This window comes from Electrophorus electricus, chromosome 10 (assembly GCF_041902795.1).
Source record: "Electrophorus electricus isolate QZ-2024a chromosome 10, ASM4190279v1, whole genome shotgun sequence".
In the NCBI taxonomy this organism is placed as follows: Eukaryota; Metazoa; Chordata; class Actinopteri; order Gymnotiformes; family Gymnotidae; genus Electrophorus; species Electrophorus electricus.
The window spans coordinates 25,878,277-25,902,119 of NC_137506.1; the positions used below are offsets into that span (position 1 = coordinate 25,878,277).

Here is a 23,843-nt window from a genome sequence, read left to right on the forward strand (position 1 = left end):
CATATTGGGTGGATTTATCAAGACTACAGAATCGGACACCAAAAAATTTAGTTATAAGATAATTATTTGTAATACACAAGTATTTCCTTATAAACAATTAAAGATGAAAACAAACCTGATTTGCTGTGACAAGCTCATATCTAATATCCTATACAAAGCTTCTAATTAGAAGTTTGCTTGAAAAACCAGTGTTGCATAAACAAGTTTGTGAACATTCATCAAACAGCAACAAATATGCAAAATAACAGAAATATTAGTTTTACCATTACCATCAAATATAAGGTAAGATTTTGACTTACATTTAGAATTTTGTATGCAAACATAAATAGTATTGCTACATCTTAGAAAATCAGCAGTTAATATAGCTGTCCAGAGCCAGTAGCTGGTTACAGAAAAGCCTTACCTTGCTCAAACAGATGTCCACAGCTGGTTCTTTCAGTCGCACTGTGGCCTTACCCTCTTCAACAAACCATGTGAAGAATTTTTCTATATTTTCCTTCAGCTGTAAATGTGAAAAATATGTAAAATAAGTCACTTATGAATCATCACTGACTTGTCAAAACCTGCTTCTCATATTTGGCAACATGTCTTTATGAAGGCAAGAAATACGTAATTCTGTTTTGTTGTGAAAACTCACAGGACCCTTCGTTCATGTAATGAAAACTAGGTATGTCCGAAGCTACTCGTCTGCATCAGTTAATGCCTCATAAACAAGTATAAAGCCACAGTATATACTGATTGTTCAATAATGTATATCCACTACTAAAATTCGGCGACACAAACTTACCTTGTACTTGGAGCCAGCTCTATCTTTTGTTGTACAGATCAATAAATAGATACTACTACGCTGAGTAGCTTTATCCATATGTTTACCGATAGACAGCACTGCCCTGTTTCCTTTCCCTTTACTTTTGAGACCAAATGTTGGTAGCATACGATTTACAACTTCAACATCGCACTGTAGTTTCATTTTGGCTCAACACCAATAAGTCAGACAGAACGTTGGAATCGAGTTAGTTCCTTTAAAAGCATGCCAAGGACTGACGATTCCAAAACCTCCAACGACGAGAAACAAACTATTAGGACTCGATACGCATTTCCTGACCACTTGAACGTCTAGGAAGCGATAATATGCCAGCTAACCTATTTATAACTGAAAAAACAGATGGCGAATTCACTGCATCGTTACAACGATGCAGTCAGTTCGAATAAAAAAGTTGCCTAACACACTAGCTAGCTGTAAAATGTAACAGTTGTCTTCAACTCGAAATATAACGCTACAGAATTAGCTAAAAGCAAAATGAAGTGTAAGAGTTATTTCAAAGGCACCGCAATTATACCTTCAAAATATTGAAAATATCTTTAAAGGTGAATCAGCGAGCGAGCTAACTAGCGTTAGCTAGCTAGGTTAGCCAACTAGGGTGAGTATTATGTTGTAAAACCCTGGAAAGATATGAAGTGTTAATAGACTATGTTAGCTAACACTACCTAATATGCTGAGTAACCCGCTGAATTAAATTCGGAAATCATATTTTATAAAATCTGACACTTATACTATTTCTTCCTGACTATTAATAGAAAACAAGACACGAAACTTCCACTACTGACAGTAGCTAGCTTGTTAACCAGCAATATATTTTGGGGGAAATGCAGGGGCGGGTTACTGTTTTTCTCTGACGTAAGTTGCCAGGTCTCCCGCGTTGTACCAAGTTTATGGACGTGTGCGCGAAACAGTTTTGACCTTACCAAAATGTCTGCCTTACACTCTGAAGTCAAAGCAGTTTTGACCCTACCAAAATGTCTGCCCAGCAGTGTCCGAAGTCAAAACAGTTTTGACCCTACCAAAATGTCTGCCTAAAAGTGTCTGAAGTCACATCCTGTTTAGGCCTTTCAAAAATACTGCTTGTAAAGTACGGTTCTAGTGCCATTTCAAATAGACAAAGGTGGCTAGCTTAGCTAGGCTAACTAGCTTTTCCAATCTCTTCTGTTTGCGTGAGTATAACTGCATTTGTTATATTTTATGAGAAGCCTTTTAGGCGATGACAATAGCAAACTGGGCTTTGTCTGTTTAGTTCATGAATGAGATCTGCTAATCACAATAAGTCAGCTTTTAGCCGTATCACAGTGTGCAAAGGGGGTTCTTGTGTGGTAAACAATGTGACTAACAGTGTTGAATCCGTATTTCTTTCTTTCTGGTGAACATATTGTCGTATGTCACTGTCTCAGTAGCATAGTTACATTTTATCATGAGAAAAGTGCCACACGTTGGCAACCAGTATTAACATTTCGCTTTAGAATGTCGTAGATGGCTGTAGCTATCCGTAACTAGCTAGTGACATTAAGGAATGCAGAACGCGAACCTCAGCTTCCTACAGGTTGCATACGTAGTGTCGTCATGAACTCAAACGCAGATAGGAAATCCATGAAACCATTCACTTTGTCTTTGATCATTTTAGCTAGCTAACTAGTTGGGAATGGCAGAGATGGAAGACGATGGTGATCTCCAAGACGTCCAAGATGAAGACGATGACTCTGAACATGAAGAGCTTGATTTTGAATGGGATGCACAAGATGATGCCAGAGACTTCGACTGGGTTGAAGAAGAAGAGGTTGTTATTGACACTGACGCTCCTGAGCCCTTTGCTTTGGACACTCCAGCAGAGCGAAGTGGGCACATTGCTGTGGTAGACAGAAACTGCATGTATGTTTGGGGAGGATATAAGGTGAGCAAAACAAATATATGTATTGATAAGATATAAAGTTGTGTTCCTTTTGAATACAAAGTCAAATCAGTGTTTGTTTCCACCCCCAATTTAATAGAATGCTGAGGAAATGGGACTGTTTGACTTGTACTTGCCAAAGAATGAAATTTGGATATACAACATGGAAACTGGAAGATGGTAAATTTGGTTGTGTAGTGGTACATCATGAATAAACTATGCAAAAATGTTTGTAAAATGAATATGTGGTACTTTCAACTCTATATTTGGAATTAAAAGTTCAGAGAAACCTAGAAATGTTACATCTTGCAGTGTATCTATATATTCACAGGAGAATGCAGCTGTCGGAAGGAGACCTTCCTGCCTCCATGTCGGGCAGCTGTGGTGTGTGTGTAGAGGGCATTTTGTATCTCTTTGGAGGCCACCATGCTAGAGGAAATACTAACTTGGTGAGGCTTTTCTTAAACTGCCATTGCATCATTTTGTATTACTGTTCTGTTGGGCTATTGAGGTTAAGAAGGTTTGCTTAAGTGAGGATGTCAATATATAGGACTCAAGCCCTTTTTAATGTTCTCTGCCATACTCATCAGGTTTATCGCCTGCCTCTGAGGATGCCTGTATTCAGCTGGGAGAGAATGAAGGATTTGAAGGGCTTGGCTCCCACATGTAAAGACAAGCTGGGTTGCTGGGTGTACAAAAACAGGTTATCATTCATCAGACAACAACAGACTGAGTGAATGGTTTGGGTGGAGCCATTCCAGCTCCTCCACTCAATGGAAATAGCACCTTCAATGGCAGTCTTACTCAAATACAGTCTAGGAGGGGAACAGCACTGCACAGTTTGTCCTGCTTTACTGCATCTGATTTAGCTCTAGTTAATGATCAAGCCCTTCATGTTCAACTGCTCAATGATAAAAAGACTAAACTATATAGTGCTGTGATCCTTCTGGACCATAACAGATCAACAGGGGCCTATACCACCCAATTCCAAATAAGAGACTTATTCTTTTGAGTTTGTTCTAAGCATTCTTCCTCTGTGTTTACAGGTTGATGTATTTTGGGGGTTACGGCTATGTGGCACAAGCAGGTCATAGAGGAACGTTTGAATTAGATGAGCATTCACTTATGGTAAGCAGCAAGGTTTTTATGTTCAAAGTACTGGAATGACGATATTTTAATATTACTGTTGTAGCAGTTATCTAAACCTGATGCTCTTTAAGGGTAACCATGCAGGACGGGGCTGGAACAACCACATTCACATTCTCAATCTCGAAACATCAACCTGGAGTCAACCAATCACAAAGGTAGCAAACTCATTACTTTTGGTAGTTTGACTTTAAAATATTTTTAATTGCTCTCAAGATGAAGATTTAAAGTATTAGTCAATTTTAAACAAAGATGTGTGTACTCATTTATATATGCCTTAATACATTGTCCCTTATTGTTCTCTTGTCACATGCTATTCAGGGAAATGCCCCAACTCCACGAGCAGCCCATGCTTGTGCTACTGTTGGAAACAGAGGTTATGTTTTTGGAGGCCGTTATATGGTGGGTAGTAGTCTATTTTAGTATCATTTGAAACTTGTAGATAGGATCGAATTTATTATTATGCAAAAGCTTTTTTTAAATTTTATTTATTTATTGGAAATGTAATAAAGTATATTTTCAACAGGATCATCGCCTGAATGACCTGTACTACATCAACTTGGAGACCTGGGAGTGGAATGAAATGTGGGCTTTAAAACAAGTTATACATTGTAAAAGTTTTACGGACTGTATTTCTAGCAATAATAAGCAGTTATTATCTCAGATTGCTGTGTATCAGTTTGGGGAAAAAAAGGGGGGGGGTGTGACATCCAAAACAACTATTTCCTTTTTTTTCAGTCACTTTTATTATTACAGTTGAAAATGGTCCACTTTTGCACACATTTGCATGAATTCGAATGCAGTTTCCAATCATTTCAGGTCTGTACCTCAGCACGGTCCAGTTGGCCGCTCATGGCACTCTTTCATACCCGCGTCACCAGACCACATCTTCCTGTTCGGTGGCTTCACTACCAACAGGGAAACACTAAGTAAGTAGCATTGTATCTAAGTGCCAATATTTTGTCATGTGACAGATTTCAAAGGAAAGTTCTACAAGTGGTTCAGTGCTTACTTCCTGTAGGTGATGCCTGGCTCTACTGTGTGACCACGAATGAGTGGAAGCCATTTCAGCATAACCACACAGAAAGTCCCAGGTGTGTTGTTTATCTTTGTCTTGATTTGATGGTGAATGCTTTCTAAACTCACAGATAACGCGTGCTGTTCACATTGCATTCTTTCATGTGTGTGTAGACTCTGGCACACAGCATGCTCAGGGCCAGATGGGGAAGTATTTGTATTTGGAGGCTGTGCCAATAACCTTCTCTCACACCAACGAGCAGTGAGTACAACTGTCCCTGCACTCTGCCTACCTAAAAGTGACACACGCTAATGACGCTTCAGCTAATCTCATTTTTACACAATTTTTTTTTTTTTTTTTTTCATTCCAAAAGTGCTTGGGCAGGGAGGTGAAAATGGGTGTTTCAGTTAATCACAGGAAGATATGAATATGAGAGGGGGAAAAAGACATTGGCCCCTTATGCCAGGCTGTATACACTGACACGTTGTGGAGTAATAGCACTTTTTCAGTGCCTCTTGTTTTAAGATTAGCAAAAGTATTAGTAGTTATATTCTTTCAAATAACAGCATCAGGTCTGCTACAATGACATAACAAACCTTATGCATGCAATTCAGATACCAATAATACATTTTTGCATTAAGCATAAAGATTTTAGAACTCTTATGAAAGAAAAGAGAAAATCCATTAGAATTACAGCAGAAAATTGGGCACTCATACTACTTTAATGTACTTTTAGGATTTCCAATAATGCAAATGTCCGGCTAGAAGAGGTGATGCTGAGGAACTTCATTTGCTGTCTAACTCTGGTCCAGGAAACAAGCAAAAAACTGACTTCTCTTGAGCCTGCATCTTAAACATCAATTCTGAGCATCAGTTTATCTGTCAGTGGTTGCTCACCTTGAAAAACCTTGGCATATTCTTGGTTCTGTTTCTGTCTTCTCCACAGGCCCATAGCAATGAGCTACTAACCTTCACTGTTCAGCCCAAGTCACTGCTCAGGTGAGTGTGAGGTCACTGTACATTGTGACACATTGTACATTGCTAAGTCGTTGAGATGACCTGGGAGTTACCATTGCACTTTTCTTTATGTGCATGCACAGGTCTTGTATGGAGGTTGTCCTACAGCACAGAGAGCAGCTGGAGAGCATGTGGGACTGCCTGCCGAAACATCTCCTGCACAGCCTCAAACAGAGGATTGGTACCACCAACACCGGAGGTTCCTAGAATCAAGCGCAAGGTGACAAGTCGAGAGCAGTTGTGTCTTGGTGGATGTCTGTAGCAGAGATATTTTACTTTTCTGCCAATGTCCAGGGTCTCTTTAAGGAGATGGATATGGCAAACTTGCAGATGGTGTGGAAAGTTTGAAGACCCCTCTAGTCAAAATTAGAGCTTCCTATAGTTTGCATAGTTGTTGTGCTCAGAATGGTTTAGCAATTTGGAACTGTTTCATGTAAACTGGACATACTGTAGACATTCTTTGTATCTTTGTTTTGACTATAACAAGTCTAACCTACAGTTTTCCCAACTTGTGCTATTGCAACCCAAGTAGAAAGTGAAGTATGTATTTGGATGGCATTAATTCTCCCATATGTTATTAAATGAACAGGTAATTTGTTCTTTCACACTGGCACTTTTGTTTATTAGACTCAGTCAGTGTGGGATAATCAGTGGTACTGCTGATCAGTCAGAGGCATGTTTCATCAATATGCAAAACAATAGGTATGCCATGTCTGATAAATGGCTTTGGTATTTTGCAAAGAAAAGCCATGCAAGGGAGTAAATTAAAATCAGTTTTACAGATAGCACTGGATTTACTTAATGTAAATGACTAGAGGGGCTTTTAACATTTTAATGGTTACCAATTAACATCAGTTTCATCATGCAGTTTTGATAGGTAATAGGGGTTGTACTGTATACAGACAATTAAATTTAAATGTTTTATGAGGTGTGTGTGTGTATATATACTGGATTTTAGCTGTCCTTTTCTTTCTTTTCTTTTTTTTTTTGTGAATTTGAGAGTATATATTTTGGTTTAATTACAGAAACATTATCCCATCTGATTTATTGGTTAAAAAGGAGTAGACCTAAGTGCGAATCATTACTGCTGTGCTGTTCTGCAAGAATCTTTGCTTATTAAGTAAATAGTATGATTCATTTTCTCTTAATATTTAGGATGTTTAATTTGAATGTAAAACAAGTAAAAATATTTTCTTTAACTATTAATATTTCTAATGTTTTGAATGTAAAAATACACAAGACGTTTGTGAAATTTTAGATCAGCACATAAAATCTGAACATTTGCTATCATCAGAAATCTGCTTCAAAACAAATTTTTCAGCTACTCAAATTGCTATGCACATTTTTCACGTCTTTGATATGAACAGACATATGTAGCTGAAAGACAAATAAAGTATTTGTTGGTTTTAATTAAATTATTAATCTGAGGCTTCTCTCTTAAGATGTCTCTTAAGGCTGTGGTACTCTACCCGAAAAGTACTCTGGGTCAGTTGCATTGTATCTAGGTTCTAGCACCTGATCACTCTTGAAATCCAGTCCCCCCAAAAGCAAGCATTTACAGGTTGCCAAATGGCCAAAGTCTCTTCACCCTGATCAGATCCATATTGTAAAGACTTCCAAAAGTTCATTTCTTTTTTGCTGCCAGAAGGTTCGGAGCAGAGACTTTCACTTTGCCAGGCATGTTTCTTGACAGGTCTGTGTCCTACATGTGAAAGTACACAAAGGTTTGTTAGTGCAGATTTTAACTTGTCTGACACAATGCTATTAATTACAATAAGGAGGATGCACATACCTTTACGCTGCGGAAAAGATCTTTCTCTCTGGTACTAGATTCTTTGGCACGCATGAAGCTAAACACGGCAGTACGGGCAGCTGGCAGGATCAAAGGTTCACCAATCAGAAAAATAATTTTCTATAGCAACATTTAAGGACATGCAGAGTAACAAGTTTTACCTTTTCCTTTTTTCTGTGTCCCTGGAGTCAGTTTTACTTTGTGTCTGAGAGAACAAGGAAAGCATTTTATAAATATACAGTACATTGTGGAATTTGTTTTAATATGATTAAAAAAATTAAAGAGTGGATCTCCGACTTAGCATTTAGAGTATTTCTTGGAACACAAACTTCTCTCATATGGTATGTCTTTACTGTCCAGTTAAAATATGAACAGGTTTGTTGATATGTAAATATGTACTTGTAATTTGAGAGGGCTGTGTAGGGTGCACACACAGGGACTGCAAACAACAGCACATCGTCCAGGTAAGGCTGACCAGTCAGAGAGTCAAGAAGATTTTCTCCCTCCTTAGAAATGAAGTAGAGACCAATACAAATGACAGGTCGTTCTTAAATTCCTAATCAGCTGGACTTAGTTATAAATCCAAATGGCAAATAAAGATGCAGACTCAAGAATTAGTTGAAGAGAAAAGTCGGTCCTGTTCTTTATTGCAAGTTAAGGATGACATGCGTTTGAGGCACCTCAGGAGAATGAGGTGTGTACAGCATTTTTTTTTTTTTTTTTTTTTAAACACATTCATCTTTGTTGTTTCCATCATTATATCCAAACATGCATTATTTACCATTATGCTAATTGATAATCAATACTTGTACCAGTTGGAATTTGGTACCATTATATTCAAATGAGAGACCTATAAAAAAAAATAATTTTGCCCTACTATTATTGATAACATTGTTTCTTGTATCACCTGTTACCAGTTGCTAAAACAAACCAAAATAATCTGCCTTGCTCCTTATCAGTGGCCTTGAAGATCTCTATAAATCTTCATGCTTTCAAACACACTTTTGCACCTCTCTACATCTAGTCCTGGTCTTAACCTCCTCCCCCTTCCCCTGCACCCTGTATAGTCCCCCAGGTGGCTGTGGTTTCTGATAGAGTACGCTTTGCAAATTAGCTGCTGCTTCTCCTCCATGCAAGTGATTTATATTTAAAAGCTGATTTCTGACCATAAAGGGTCCTTAAGTTTGAGAAAGGCGCTATATAAGTGTGACTAATAATAATAATAATAATACACAAATTCATTAAATGACTAGAATTGGCTGCTCTAAAGTATATTCTACTGCACCTATTCAGTATTTAATAGCTTGGTTCAGGGTATTTCGGTTACTAGGATTCAGTAAAAATGAGGAATGAAAGGCCTCAAGATTCAGGTGAACAGTTTTAGATGTTCAGATTGTGCCATTTCACTTGAATAATGAATACTGAACAGTAAACATGAACAGATCTCTACAAAATGTTTTTGAATACCATAAGGTAAACGGGAATTTGATTTAGGAAACATTTACCTCTGCTCCAGCATTCTCCTGCTCCAAGTCATCAGCTTCCTATAGCAGAGAAAAGCCACGAGTTATATGACAGCATTACTGCAGAAATGAAACATCCCAAGGTACCTTTAGCCGAGTCACAGACAGTATGGTGTTGCGGAAGGAAAACGGTTAATACATAATACATAATACATAATTTAATATCACATGCCCAACAGTTATTAGATGACAATCACTCCAGTATTTTTTCAAAAATCCATTTTTAATGGCATAATTCTCCCTACCTTGTCATCCTGTTCAGCAGCGTCATCTCCTGCGGGGCTGCCTTTGTTCTCAGGCTCCTGGTCTTTCTGTACCTCGTTTGCTGCCATTCTGGGTTTCTGGCCAGGTTTCTGAGGAGCTCTCTTCACTGGCTCATCTCTTCCTTTCCCTTTCTTCCCCTTTTTGCCTTTCTCTTCCTTACTGGAGCCTGCAGACTGTTGGAGATTGTTTTCTTTTTATACTGTTAGGTAAATGTTGAGGCAACCTATTAAAAAAATTCAAGACAAGCACAGCAAGCAATACTCACACCAAGCAGCTTCATCATCAGCTCGCGGTCTTCCTCGTCCTGGTCTTTGTACTTGTCCTTGATTTTCTTCAGTTTATTCTGAAAAGGAGCACAGTGACGAAAGGAAAATATCAGTGTCTTTTGAAAAACTAATATATAATCTGCTGGCCCTACAATTATGCCAGAGAAGACGATTCTTGTGATTTGTTAGCATAGCCTAATGAGTTATTTTATTTTCACAGGGATTCGTTTGCAGACTTAAAACATGGATTTCATAATAATGTAAGGTAACCTTCTGTCCTCTCTTCAATGGATGCTGAGAGGCTCCCCCACTCTTAGAGCTCTGGCTGGCTGAATAGCAACCTTGGTTCTCCTCTCTTTTGACCTCTGGTTCTTCAAGATGCTCATTGCTTCGTGGTTTTTGCTTCTTCTTCATATCCCTTGACACAGAATCACATTAATGCAATTTGGCTTGAACTTAGCAGGTGCCACACTAATCACAGCAGTTTTTGTTTGCTAGAGCTTTACCTTCTCTGCTTGGCACTCATGTACTTTTTGCCTTGTGGCTCTGTGTTATCCTAAAACACATGGAAACACATGGAAGTCTTATTGTTGTAAGAGCTTAATTTCATGGGGGCTTAAAAGACACTCCATGCTCATTAGGAAAAATGTACAGAAAAATTATATTATAGAAGTTCACAATTCTGTCTGTAGGTTTTAGTTTTTTTTTGGGGGGGGGGGGGGGGTCTCTGGGTCATGGGAGCGGAATCTGGTCTTCAATACAGCTCTACTTTATAATGTACCTGTTTTGAAATTTCTTGCTTGAAAGCAGCATTTGAGATTCCCCTGAAAAGAAAATTGCAAAATTTAATACCACAGATATCTAGCTTACTTCATTAAAACTCAAAAATAATTTTTTAAAAAGAATCATCATTAATATTGTTTTACACTTACCGTTGTCTGACATAAACCTTATGTTTATTTTGCACTTCTAGGCACTGATTTCTGTATTTCAGCAGTATTGTAGTTCAACATCATCTTGAACTCTAACCTACTGTACTGGCTAGGATACATTCTATGAGTAGATTCAAAGCACTTTTGTAAGTTGCTGTGGATAAAAAGCATCTGCTAAATGCTAAAAATGCAAATGTAAATGTAAGGCTCTGTAATAGAGGATTCTTACAGCAATTAATAAGAAAACAACTTCATTGAATATAGATCTATAACATAGTCATACAATCTTAATGCAAAGAACAAAAATTGCACAATATCCCTATTTAAACCACTTATCCTTGGTTGTTAGCTGAATGATTCAGACTAAGGACTATTTTTATGCAGAGACAGTATAGTTTAGTGGGTTGGTATACACAGGTATAATTGTAGGGCAAGGCTAATTTGGCTGGCAACATTTTGCTTGTTTGTTTGTTTGTTTGTTTTTCTAGCAAAACATTAAGAAATATCATGGTCTGCAGTGATGGGGGTGCAGCCTGGGTGTGTATTTTCACTGGTATTTTCAACCCAATCTTTCTCAGACAGCTTTTGCAACCAGTTTTGTGGATGTGCACTATTTATGTCACACCACCAAATTATTTTATCCTTATCAAAACAACTTAGCTGTGGCTATTCAATATGAATCATAGGTGATGTGTAAATAGATGCTGAACAAATACTAAACTTTCCAAATAGCCATAACAGCACTGAGGAATTAGCCAGTATAAATACTTCATCCTAGAATGCTCAGAAATGTGATCCATAAGCACATGAGAGAACTAAAAACTCATCTGGCATTGTTTAACTGTTTGTAAAACAATGCCAAAATCTTTAAGATAAATTTTCCCTCACTGTTATAAGATAAAAATGGAATACATCTATTTCCTGTAAGCTATGGCTGCAAACCCTTAAAGGTTCTTGAAGGAAGAGAGACCTTTTGATTTACTGTATATTTTGTAGCAGCACAACTAACCAAACTGCTGATGTATTTGTTCAAAACAGCCTTTTTTTAAACAGCAAGGTTACTGACTGTGCCATTGATCATAAAAATAAAAGACCTGTATCTGCCACACCCATATGCCTTAATTCTACACCTTACTGTATTTTTGTAAATGTGCTACAATCACAAAAATGTCACTGAAAGCTGATTTATGACAGTTTTCACCTGTTAGACTGAAGGTGAGTGAGGGAGATAGTTGTATTTGGAAAACTCATTTCTGCGCTCTCCTCATCACTCTTTGTCTGTTCGTCAGCACATTTTTCTCTTTCGTGTCCTTCCTCCTCCTCTTCCTCCTCATCCTCTTCCTCCATTTGCTTTTCTACCTCAGACAGTGCCTCGCCTAACACCTCCAAGACTCCCGTTGACTCCTCCACTTCTGCCTCTTTTTTCAGTTCATCCTCCTCTTCTCCTCCTTTCTGCTTTCTGTCGTCCTCATCTATGTCTTCTGGCTCTGCCTCTCCCTCGTTTGCACTGTCTTCTCCTGAAAATAATGCATTGTAAATTGTGTGCAAAAAAACAAAACAATGATCAATAGTAGTCTCATTTTAACTGGTTCAAACAGTCAAAAAATATGCTGGAACATACAAAGAAAGTTGAATTTAATATTAAAACAATCACAGTGAGTTATAAAACAAAAACGATTCAATGACTATTTTTATTATGAAGTGCTAAAAATCTGTTTTTATTCTATAGTATGTCAAGAGTGAGTTTCTAATATGAAATGTTACACTATATTGTAATACAATACAAATTATGTGGTAACCTTGAGTTATTCTGTGAAATGTTATTTTTGGAAAAGACAAGTGTATGTAAATACCCAAGAGCTCCTCTCCCTCTTCTAAAAGCTCTGCAGTACTGGAGGTTACATCTTCCATGTCTTCCTCCAGAGTTTTTACCTTCCTTTCCCCACGATGTCTGAACACACACTGCTCATCGACCTACAGTCAGAACAGAACACACAATGCCAGCTGGCCAACACTCAAAACTCCAGAGGGATATTATATTATTAAAACCCTTTTCACCACAATGGTCTAATGGGAGTCACTACTTGTGTGTGTGCACGTGTGTGTCTTTCAATCTAAATAGACGGAAAGTAACCTACCAAATAATAAGGCGATGGGTTTAGACATTGATACTTATGAGATGTTAAAACTTATAAAGCAGTAGTCATGTAAAACACTTACAAAAATATTCAGTGGTTGTTTGGTTAATAAGAAAGCCCACTATTCCTGGAAAGGTTCTCTTACTTACAGAATTTTAAAAAAGGACAATATGACCTGACAGCATGGAGGGATATTTCCCTGCTTCCCACCATTTATAAGAGCATTTCATGAAGGTTTTCCATGGTGGAATGAACTTCTGCTTGCTGTCCGGACAGCAGTGTCCCTTGCAGTCTTCAAATGCAGACTGCAGACCCATCTATTTGTGGAATATTTAAATGACCACTGATTCTGTTCCTATGTTGACTAACTAAAAGTCTAGTCCTTATTGTAGGGTATTTATTGCATTAATTGTTGTCCGAGATGGAGCTTACGTATTTTGCACTTCTAGGCATCAGCATTGTTCCCTATATTTCAGCAGCAGTCTAGTTCATTCGTATCTTGGACTCCAACCTACTATACTGGCTAGGAGGTATTCTATGAGTAAATGTCAAAGCACTTTTGTAAGTAGCTTTGGATAAGAACATCTGCCAAATGCCATAAATGTAAATGTAAATGATTTTAACACAAAAGCAGCTAGGATTTATACAGTCATTCTGGGATTTCCAGATGCTTTTGAGACTATGCCACATAGCATAATAATTAGTTCTTTGGAAGAAATAAATCTGCTGAAAATCTTTGTTGATATAATTAAGACTGATTCATTATCTCCATAAACCAATGGTTGAAATGGCTTTGCCTCTGACACTCACAGAGGTAAGAATCCCAAACCTTGACAAAGGGTATGCAGATGTTCAGATATCACAGAGAGAAGAAAGTGTCAATCATAACATGCTCTGATGTATGAATACATTTCTGCAGTAAGCTTGGACAGAGGTTAAGAGCACTAAGTGTGATGTATTTTATGAAAGACAGAGTAGGGGTAACAGATGGGATATGGCAAAAAGGTAATAAACCACTTGCATTTTCAATTCTTGGAAAAGAGGTAAATGTTCATGCCAGGAATTAAAACATTCTGCTGCCTTGGACATAAATTTAACATCACAGGAGAATGGGAGGAACAGATCTTTCTAGCTTATTCTATTAGGAGGGACAGGATAGATTCATTACCACTAACCACGATAAGTTCAGGCTGGAAATTGCAGTATTTGATGGAACACATGTTCAACAAAAGACACTTTCACAGCAGAAAAGGATTACGTTGTCCCAGATGTTGAATGGATTTAGACATCATCCAGAATAAATGATTGTTACACATGCTAAACAACATGCTAAATACTGTTATGAATGCCCTACTGTTAGAGAGCTTGCCTGTGCATCACACATCCTGGATCTTACAAAGCGCATAATCCCTCAGTCAGCACAGGAAGACTAATTTTCTGGGACTCAGCCCAATAGAAAGCCAGAGCCACATTCCACAGGGTTTGGAGTGAGCTCAGACGGGTCTGACTTAAATGACCTCTGCAACAATATTTACATACAACTGAGCTTGAGCAATAGAACAGAACGAAACGGAATGGCACAGAGACGGAGCTGAACATGCCTCAAAATATTCTAGTGAAGGCAGACATGATTACTAATACATTACAAAAATTGATAAAAACTACTAGATGTAGGCATGAAACATTGGAGTACTATCAATCAGAGCAAACACTGGACTGACCTACAACTGCAGGGAAAGCTCGCCTGCTTGACATGTGCAGACCATTCAGTATCATGGGAGTGTGACAGAGTTACTTAGGAAGGTTAAATGGGTGCTCTAGCTGATATGCCAGGGAGTTGGCTCTTTGGTCCGGTGGTCAGAGCTCACACATGGGCATGACCCTGATGGAAATGGCAGTTGTGTGTAGAGGGACACGTGGACAGTGTCATGCACAGGGGACACTCCCTGGAGGTGAAGGCATTATGACAGAGACCGTCACTCTCTGAAAGGATGGATGGTGTGATGATAAACATCACTTAGGAAGGTTAAATGGCTCTTTGGTCTGGTGGTCAGAGCTCACGTTTACCACCTGTTAGCCCTGGGCTCAAGTCCTGGGTTGGGTGGCTGTCTTCAGCCTTCATCACAGAGAGTATGTCAAAAAATGTAGCAATTGATAAACAAATAATTAGGTATATAATTAAAGCTCAATTACAGGCCAGACATCTGAACTGTATAACGACTCAAGACAAGTTTTTATGCATCGTTAGGAACATTTCATCTTGCAAATTGATCATTCCTAATCGATTTACTTTTCATCTAACAATTGAATATAGAGTATAAATTAAATGTAGTATCTGAATTTTATGCAAGTCTGTTTCTTGTTATTTTTGATGAATGCTGATATTACATGATCAACAGAGAATGCACAATTACCTTGAAGAGAAAACCAAAGCCCAAAATGAGATATGACGGGGGTAAGAAGTTCTTCTTTCCTGAAGGAAAACAGTAAAACATGCATAAACACTATATAACAGCACATGAACTAAACCTGATAAACACATGATGAATTTGCAACTGAGGGCAGATAACCATGAGCAAAATCTTTACAAGCACCTCCTGCCCCACGCAAAATAAATAAATGAATCAATGAATAATAATAAAAAAATAAATACTTCAGTTCGTGTCAGAATACTCTAAACAGCAGAGATGTGACAGGAATCTAAATCAAAGTTCAACACTCAATCTGATGGAAATTTGTACCTCTAATCATGAAGCTTCCTGTAGTTAAATACTCTCCTGTTGGAGCGGTCTTGGACACCTATGTCAAACCAGACATGAGCATTATGACTGTCTGAAGTCCCAGTACAAGGGTTTAAGCTTGTACAGACCTTAAAAGTACGTACATACATACATACGGACGGACGGACGGACAGACAATCTCACCTGGTTATGATGCACCCACCATGCACTGGTGATCACCTTGGCCTCCCAGGCAGCACTGTAGCACACAGCCATCGTTCCAGCCTCTGTGAGGGTACGTGGAGGAATGGGCTCACCTGTATCATCAAAGAAAACACATATTTACATTCAAGAACAATATTATATCTTGTTTATCTTTTAGTGGGAGTTTGTGTACTCTTTGAAATTTTGGCTTTAAATAAGGTAGTTGTGTTCTAAAAGACTTTGCCTTCAGAATCACAGAAAAATAAGTTTGATTTACCATGCAGCAAACGTTGTCATGTTAACTACACAGAGAGATGACTAATAAAAATGACCAAAGATACACTGCCAGTTAAGGTAGGATACCTAATGTTTTATTCTACTGTGCTTTTTTAAAAATCTTGAATACATAATTATACTACTGTTAATCACCAACTCACCAATGAGACAATCTATTTAGCAAACATCTGTAAAAATTAGCTAAGGAGAAATTGGGATTAAACTCAGGAATTTGCATCTTATAAAAATCTCAACAGGGACTCTTATAATGGCATTTTAGTGACACATTGTAGAATTAGGAGCAAAGTCAGTGTTGCTCTCTTTTGGCATCACCACCAATATTGTGTTTGGCTAGAAATGGGATCCTGGGTGTTATCCAAAATACTGTATAATGTACTAATATATAATAATATAATGAATAATGTACTAATTATACATTATACTGTTGTGGATGGGTCATGTTTTACACTACCTTCACCCATGCTATTTCTTCCACACTATAGCACTTAGTTGCATCTCATATTTGAACTAAACTGTAGCTCAGTGTTTGGACATGCCAGCCATCTTGTCTGATAGTTTATTTTGTACTTGTATAAGATATTGTTATTAACATTTTTTTTTTAAAACAAGAAATACCTTAATTTTTTTTTAAGTAAACACATGTAAGCCTACAACTCTATAGCAGTCTGCTGTGTACAGAAATATACAAAGGTTTTATATTAAATAAGTTGAGATACTGAGATGTGTACATTATTTTATATAGTTCTCAGAAATGGAATGTGGCTGTAAGAACCATGCCAAATCTGAACACAAACCAAGTCTGTTCTGAAGCTAGCAGTGATCCTCACTAAGATTCCTTATCACTGTGACTGTGTGTGTAATATTTCTTTGTTTGAATTCTCTGGGAATTCAGAAGGTAACATGAAAATGAGGCTTCTCCTAATCACTAGAAGTTAACTTAAACAAAAAAATTGACCAAAATACCAGAGGGATTTTTGATGACACAACTTGTCGCTCCATGGAGATCAGCATGGACATAGAGGTCTCCTGAGAAAATATATTTTTATTGGAACATTTTTTCAAGTGATAACAGCCAGTAAAAATGTCCACGCAGTGGGAGAAAAAGTACAGGCACAATAATCTCCTGTACCTGCTCGTAGATACCGCTTGACAATCATCTCATTCTGCTGCTGGTCTCGGCCAGCAATAATGAGGTAGTTCTCTGAGCTGATGAACCAAAGGAACTTCTCAAACCTGGCATCAAAAACAGAAATTAATCAGAATTCTTCTATGAAATAATTACCTACAATATTTAAAATATTCCAATAATACTTTAGTTTGGCAAACAGTAGTACTAGAACAGGATGTTAAATAGAGAGCTGTGCATACAAAAACATCTTTGCCTTACCAGTACACTTTCCTTGCTTTCTGAATTGTTGTCACTGTCTGGACCTCTTTAAGAGTCTGTTTAGTCTTTTTCTCAGCAGACTTGAAGGCCTTCAGCAAAACATAGCACAACAAACATTGTAAAATACATACAATTCTGTATTACATTTGGAAGTGCTACAATGGGAGCCGTTCTCTTTTTACCTTGTGCGCTGCTTCAACCGTTTTTTGTTCCTTTTTGGCAGCACTCCGCTTATGGTCATAATACCTGGAAAAATATATTACATTCATATTTAGAGCAGTAGATTACAGTCAGCAAACTAAAAATACACCTTTGCTCTGTTAATAACATCAATCAAGTCAGACAACATCAGGCATCTCATATACAAGTGAGAACTAAGAGGAACTTTAGTTCCATACAAATAAAAAGTCTCTTCACATTAATCAACATTAATCTTGCACATTTTATGTGTGAAAAGTAGGTCTGTAAAGCAATTCCAAAACAGTGAAATTAAAATGCTAATTAATTAATACCAACATAATGGGTTTCAGCACTCATGAGTAAAATACTACTAGAAATAAATTTGGTGTAAATCAGAGCTACAATATGGAATTATTAGAAGACAATAATACAGGTACACTTATAAACACAAAACGACCAACTCTGGCTCTTAAGAAAATTTATTTTTTCTTGGCATCCATGCTACTGTCTTCAAAATCCATGGCACGTGAAATTGAGCCCTAGTGATCCAACAGGAGAAAAGCAATGACATAGGGAGGAGAAAAAAAACCAAAACATGCTGGGTCACTGCAACACACTGTCCACCTAAATCCACCTAAATATTTCAAAGTCAGTTAAATAACATCTTACAAACACCATACAAATATGTCATAAATGCTCCCATAATGTTCCCTCCAGGGCAGTTCAGATGTTATAGCCAACATGTGCATGAATCACTGTGGACTCACTTCTTTGCATTGGCATAAGCAGACAAACTGAGGTCCACATCCACCAGTATTGGTTTGTTTTTCTGGACCTTTCCCTTCTGTCCTTTCTCTTTGTTCTTACTCTTCTTCCCCTTTTGGTTCTCAACATCCTCTGCAATTTCTGCCGAAGCCGCCTCCTCTGCCTCTCCTTCCTCTGAACCAACATATGGGTTCCTGTGACGTACAGATTGTAAATTTCACTTTGCTCTTGGTTGTGGAGGATGTTGAATGCTTAATAGGAAATTTGACTCATTTAACAAAAATACAAGGTACTTACTTCAGGAGCATTGTGATGTGATTTGTCTGCAGTCTCAGCTCTTTGATAGCACAAGCCACTGGATCTCCGGCAGCTTGAGCTTCCTTGACGATGAGACCTATCTCTGCCCAGTCTACCTGGTTTGCAAGAGCACTTCGTACTACCTGTAGAGCTCTGTCCACAATGGGAAGATTCATCTCCACCAGCTCCCCCTTCAAACGGTCCAGCTCCTACAAAGCAAGAGCTCTTTCTGATAAAAAATTACAGTCTTAAAAATTATTATTAATTAACACTAACAATAAAACATCAAAAACACATATCTGAATTTTGCAAAACATTAAACCAATGCTTTTGCCCTTTGGGGTTCTGGGCTATATGCATGAATGTGTTAATTGCAAACAAACAATACTTTGTAATAAATCAATGATTTACTTCAAAAGACTTACTTGTGCTTGGTGCAGTGCTTCCAGCCGTTGCTCATGGTCCTTCTTGACATTCTCCAACTTCTTTAAGGCTTGCTTCTCCTGCTGCAGAGCTTTCATGTCAATCTTCTGACTCTCCATCTTAGAAAAAAATTCATCAACTGCCTGGTGGGAGGTGGAAAAGGAGGAGGAAATACAGTTTTAAAATGGATGGTAAAAAAAAACATTTGTTTATCCATCTCTGAAAAATGTTAAGAAGTAGGGATTGAAAAATGCAGTGCAAACCTTATCAAAAGACTCAAACTCAACATATGGACTTTTTGAATGCTGGGCAAAAAGGAACGGGTGAAATTCTTCATACCTATCAAGCCAAAAAAAAAATTATAAAGCAATATGGAAGGTGTGTCCTTTGAACTGGAATAATGTGAATTAATGGGCATACGTGAGTAACTCTTCATGTGGCTTGTCTGGAGTCATACTTGGCTTCTTTTCAGTTTTCTGAATGATATATCCCTTTGATTGAGGAAAACATTAGAGAATCATAAAATTCCCATAATGGATAATAAACAAAATTTCAAATACATAATGCCAATTTCATTGGCTCATACCAACCTTGCCATTAAAGCGTGCTGCTTTCTCCATGTAGTTCTCTGCCATCTGCAAAGCTTCCAGAAGCTTTGGGCCAGCTGCATGACATGACATGACTTTAATGCAGGTCTTAGTGGTAAAAACATTCAAATTAAATAAGGATGTCAATAATAAAATGCTATAAAATAACTGCTTTTCACTGCTGAGTATCTCAGATTACTACCACAATGAGAAAAACAAACCTTGCATGATGTTAAACTGATCATCCATTTTCAAGAGGCCAGGGAGACCAACTTCTATAAGGCAGTGTTCAATGAGAGTGCCTCCATATGCTATGTGAATACAGATTGAGGAACAATTCAATTACTTTATATGCTATATGACAATCAAAACTTGATATGGCTTTAGACCAAGTATATGCCTGTTGTCAAGAGAACTAAGAAGAGTTAAGACCATTATAGACTAGATAAAACATTTTTTTAAAAACACATTTTTCATAGGCTCTATGAAAATAATGTATAAAAACAAAGTTAATATTGAGTATAAATTTAATCAGGGTGAATTTCATTCTACTTGGCAAGGGATCAAAACACATGGCAGCTGTGAATTTAGTGAAAGACCAAAAGAGTACGCCTGTAGTGAGTGACGACTTTCTTTCTATTGATCGTAACAACAGGGTATGGTCAGCCAGACAGCTGACAATAACCCTAAGCATGGCACCTTGCAGTTCTTTTATTATTGAGCCTGTATGGGGTACAAATGGTCTCCAAGTCCCCTGAACCACAGACATGCGGTCGCATAATAAAATATTGTGCCAGTCAACATATTGGTGTTTTACATCAATTATTTCAGTCCACTCTTGCTACAGGTAAAGTCACAATTTTTTTTAGCTCACAGGCCACAAAGGCTACTTGCAACTTAAAAAATTTCAAACACTGTTTACACAAATTTAGGGTCCCTGTATTTAATCTCCTTTACATTCATTTACTGATTATTTATTAAGTGGTGTGACACAGCTGGGATGGAATTAATGTCAAAAGTCTAAAGAGATGTGGAATTTTCCAACCACCAATATATGTACAATTAAACAGTCCATCATTCTAAACAGCTAGGTACAAAATTTGATAATAGACTTTCCTTCAGAGAAAACACTGGCATGAGGCAGTATTTTTTTAATGATCCAAATTCATCTGGAATGGAAAAGGACATACTTTATACATTCTACTATACATTAATTGAGCACTTAATGTCATTTTCATGCATCAATGGGTTTTATTCCTCGAAAGTTTAGGACATGAATTTTCTCCAGCTGATTGTCACGGTTCCAAAATTGTGGGGATACAGCTTCAATTCCTTACCTCTGACAATGACCAGAACAGGTTTAACAAAGCAAATGCCATTTTGGATGACTCATCTGATGGCCTGAATGAAACTTTCAGTGGCTTCCATAAGTCTGACATCTTTGTTACCAGAGTTGCAAGACTAGAAGGAGGGACACTTTTATACCTCAAGCAATTCACCTCTTGAGCAACTCTTACAAACCATCTCTTCATACCACCTCAGAAACCTAATCTTATAGAATTGGGTGTTTTAAACTTTGGACTGTGGATGAGGATGGCGCTGGAGAGATATGGGACTGGCTGACCTTTGCTGGCTGACGATCTATTTGTATTTTGTGTGTTTTGTCTTTCACCTTAGAATTGCCCTTCAGAGATAAATTTTTACTGACTGATTGATTAAGGGCCCAATATTACCAAAGTACGGCCAATTACTATATGGACGACATACTATATAATGCATTACAGTAACACTTACGGAGGTGAGGATTCAGAGTTCTTTTCACTTGCTCTCCATTCTGGGCTTTGGACAGGATCTCTGTGAGCCTACCAAAAAAAAAAAAATTAATAAATAGATAATACACATCAGCATGTAACATGCATAATAGGGTGTAACCTTGAAATAGTGTTGGAAAGGTTTTAAAATGTATTTGGAAAAAGGTTACATAACACAGAATAAATGTAATCAAACTGAGTAATATATTTTAAATACTTTGGATTACTTTCAACATGTCTTTGACAATGCAGGTAAAAATAAAGGCACTTGGTAGAAATTCACTGTACATATATGCTGTGTAGACATTTTGTTTTATTATTTAACATCACTGGTAAATTACTGTGCCTATCTGATCATAATAAATTAGTGTATTTCAAATTTTTCCATGATATCTAGTATGTGCACTGTAAATGCTCATAAAGTGGTCATTCAGTAAGTAGTAGTAGGGCTAGTGGTAATTTAATATTTATTTAAAATGGAGTATATGTTTATATATCATTTTAAAATGTGAGGGGTTCATCTAAAATCGCATCAGTAACTGTGAGTCCCAAAACCTATGATGGATTCCTGTGATCCTTTACCTCTGTTTAGAAAACATCTGGGAAACTTTTACATTCTTATGCAAATACTAGAAAATACTGTAATACTTGCACAAAAATAACTGAGTGACAAAGAATTGTCCAAACAATCTGTGATACCACTTTGTACCTTGTGATGAAATGGTGCAAAGATTAGTTGTAGTTGGATTGACATGGAATAACCCCATTACCTCTCTAGGCTGATGAGGGGTTCAGGAGGCCTGGCATTCTCTAAAGGGTATCTTTCTTTCACTGCAATTTTCACATCCTCTGCCTCAGCTGTGCGAAAACGCAGCAGGTTCAGTATGGTATACTCATGGTCAGTCAGAATTATGTTGCCCTGGAAGAACAAAGCATGCAAGTTAAGATGGCTTTGGTAGTACAATGTTTTGCTTCACATACTCAGTGTCTACACTTGCCTATAACAATTTATTTGTAATATTTCCTACCCTGTCATACAACTCAACTACAAGGTGGTATGCAGCCTCTTCTGATCCAAACTGTAGGTCCACAATCCTGTCTACACCAAGCTGTTTCACCTCTACCAGTCTCCGGGATTTCAGGTGCTTTCGGCACTATATGCAATATTTAAAAACACCATCATCACAACATTTAACAGTTTAAAGCAAATACCAGAAATTTCATTCATATATTATTAATTCACAAATAATGCATTCAATAAAGTGTAAGCATTCTTACTTTCATCGCAAAACCAGATGGCATGATATTTTTGGGCCATTCAAACTCTGTGGAGTGAATCCGTATGCCAGATTCAATCAATAAAACAGCTTTGCTGTCAGGCCTGGAAAAGTAAGTTTAAAATAAATAGGTTAAAAACAAAACAAAACATAACACAGAACTGCTGTGTTTTGTAGTCCTTACAAGATCCCATAGATTTTTTTTTTCTTGGTTCAGCTGTGTTGCATGCTGCAACAGAGCCCCAAGGACTAGAATGAGTACCACTTGTATAGAGTACTCCCCATTTTCTTCTAGAAGTCAGTTACAGGATTCAAAAATAATCTTCAACTTACCCAAGTACATTTTAATTAATTTCACTAAACCCTGAATCACCCTTTGAACAAATTCAACATGTTATTTCAGATTTCGTTAAACGTTGTAAGAAAAATGCTTCTGGCTTGTGAACAGGAATTACTCTGGTCACTTACTTTTGGAGTCGAATGAGATATGTCTTGTTGTCGATGTCATAGACATTGTTCACTCGCATACCGATATAGCTGCAGAACATGAGAGGCATTTTTTGCACAGACTAACAGAGACTGATACATGGTACTCTGGTATGTTCTTGGTTAATACTTACTACGATAAATTCAATTCTAAGCAATGTCAAATGTATTTCTGCTAAAACGTCAGCTACGAGAACATGTTATTTGATTTAAGAGATACGTCTTCAGATGAAATCAGATAATTTCACGATCCAACATTTACAATAATGTTTTGACAGCCGGCCAACTTAGCTAGCTAGATAGCAACGTCCAAATATCCAAGTCAACTTTCCCTGTAACTAGTTAGCTAGGTAGCCAGCTAGCTAACTAATTTGTGCAAGAACATAAATGAAACCTTACGTGGCATTGAGCTCGGCAATTACTGCCCTAATATCCACTGTGTTAAATCTACTTTTCATCGTGCTATCAAGTAGGACAAATTAAACTTTTCATTGAGCTAGCTAGGATAATGAACGCTGATAACTGTGACAGCCGCAAGCAGTACAGCCCGTCTGCGTCAACTAAAACCGCGCATGCGTTTCATATCCTACGGG

The 23,843-nt window shown here is 37.5% G+C and overlaps 3 protein-coding genes across 8 annotated transcripts in view; 1 reads left to right on the top strand and 2 right to left on the bottom strand.

The window, feature by feature from the left end:
- The window catches only part of lrr1 (leucine rich repeat protein 1), a 5,197-nt gene extending 4,147 nt beyond the window's left edge, over positions 1-1,050 (bottom strand). Inside the window, exons 1-2 of the mRNA XM_027025860.3 lie at positions 788-1,050; positions 404-502 (exon numbers count right to left, since the gene is read on the bottom strand). Coding sequence (XP_026881661.1) covers positions 404-502; positions 788-970 — 282 coding nt within the window. The 5' untranslated portion in view covers positions 971-1,050. The remainder of the gene's footprint in view (positions 1-403; positions 503-787) is intronic.
- A 237-nt stretch (positions 1,051-1,287) lies between these two features.
- Positions 1,288-7,316, top strand: klhdc2 (kelch domain containing 2). Of its 5 annotated transcripts, XR_003411722.3 has the most exons (15): positions 1,837-1,992; positions 2,457-2,723; positions 2,821-2,900; positions 3,052-3,169; positions 3,311-3,423; positions 3,767-3,848; positions 3,941-4,024; positions 4,188-4,268; positions 4,393-4,451; positions 4,686-4,795; positions 4,888-4,960; positions 5,058-5,145; positions 5,621-5,690; positions 5,831-5,883; positions 5,985-6,042. XR_003411722.3 is itself a non-coding variant. In XM_027025858.3 (14 exons), the coding sequence occupies exons 2-14, from the start codon at positions 2,475-2,477 to the stop codon at positions 6,106-6,108; spliced, it is 1,314 nt and encodes a 437-aa protein (XP_026881659.1). In that variant the 5' UTR covers positions 1,288-1,421; positions 2,457-2,474; the 3' UTR covers positions 6,109-7,316. The 5 variants fall into 5 exon arrangements, 3 of the variants coding, with proteins under 3 accessions (XP_026881659.1, XP_026881658.1, XP_026881660.1); XM_027025858.3 differs by lacking the exons at positions 1,837-1,992; positions 5,621-5,690 and adding an exon at positions 1,288-1,421 and having other exon boundaries at positions 5,985-7,316; XR_003411721.3 differs by having other exon boundaries at positions 5,621-5,883; positions 5,985-6,080.
- On the bottom strand, positions 6,866-23,843 carry nemf (nuclear export mediator factor). Of its 2 annotated transcripts, none has more exons than XM_081721777.1 (32): positions 23,650-23,843; positions 23,233-23,301; positions 22,766-22,868; positions 22,534-22,641; positions 22,258-22,406; positions 21,471-21,538; positions 19,898-19,987; positions 19,680-19,753; positions 19,510-19,580; positions 19,353-19,428; positions 19,092-19,232; positions 18,667-18,875; positions 18,372-18,563; positions 17,607-17,670; positions 17,425-17,513; positions 17,167-17,270; positions 17,001-17,063; positions 15,741-15,853; positions 15,558-15,615; positions 15,231-15,289; positions 12,532-12,652; positions 11,880-12,195; positions 10,528-10,570; positions 10,253-10,302; positions 10,017-10,164; positions 9,746-9,823; positions 9,462-9,653; positions 9,199-9,237; positions 8,093-8,199; positions 7,855-7,898; positions 7,694-7,773; positions 6,866-7,603 (listed from the first exon to the last, which is right to left on the bottom strand). In XM_081721777.1, the coding sequence occupies exons 1-32, from the start codon at positions 23,706-23,708 to the stop codon at positions 7,526-7,528; spliced, it is 3,255 nt and encodes a 1,084-aa protein (XP_081577903.1). In that variant the 5' UTR covers positions 23,709-23,843; the 3' UTR covers positions 6,866-7,525. The 2 variants fall into 2 exon arrangements, with proteins under 2 accessions (XP_081577903.1, XP_026881655.2); XM_027025854.3 differs by having other exon boundaries at positions 22,516-22,641.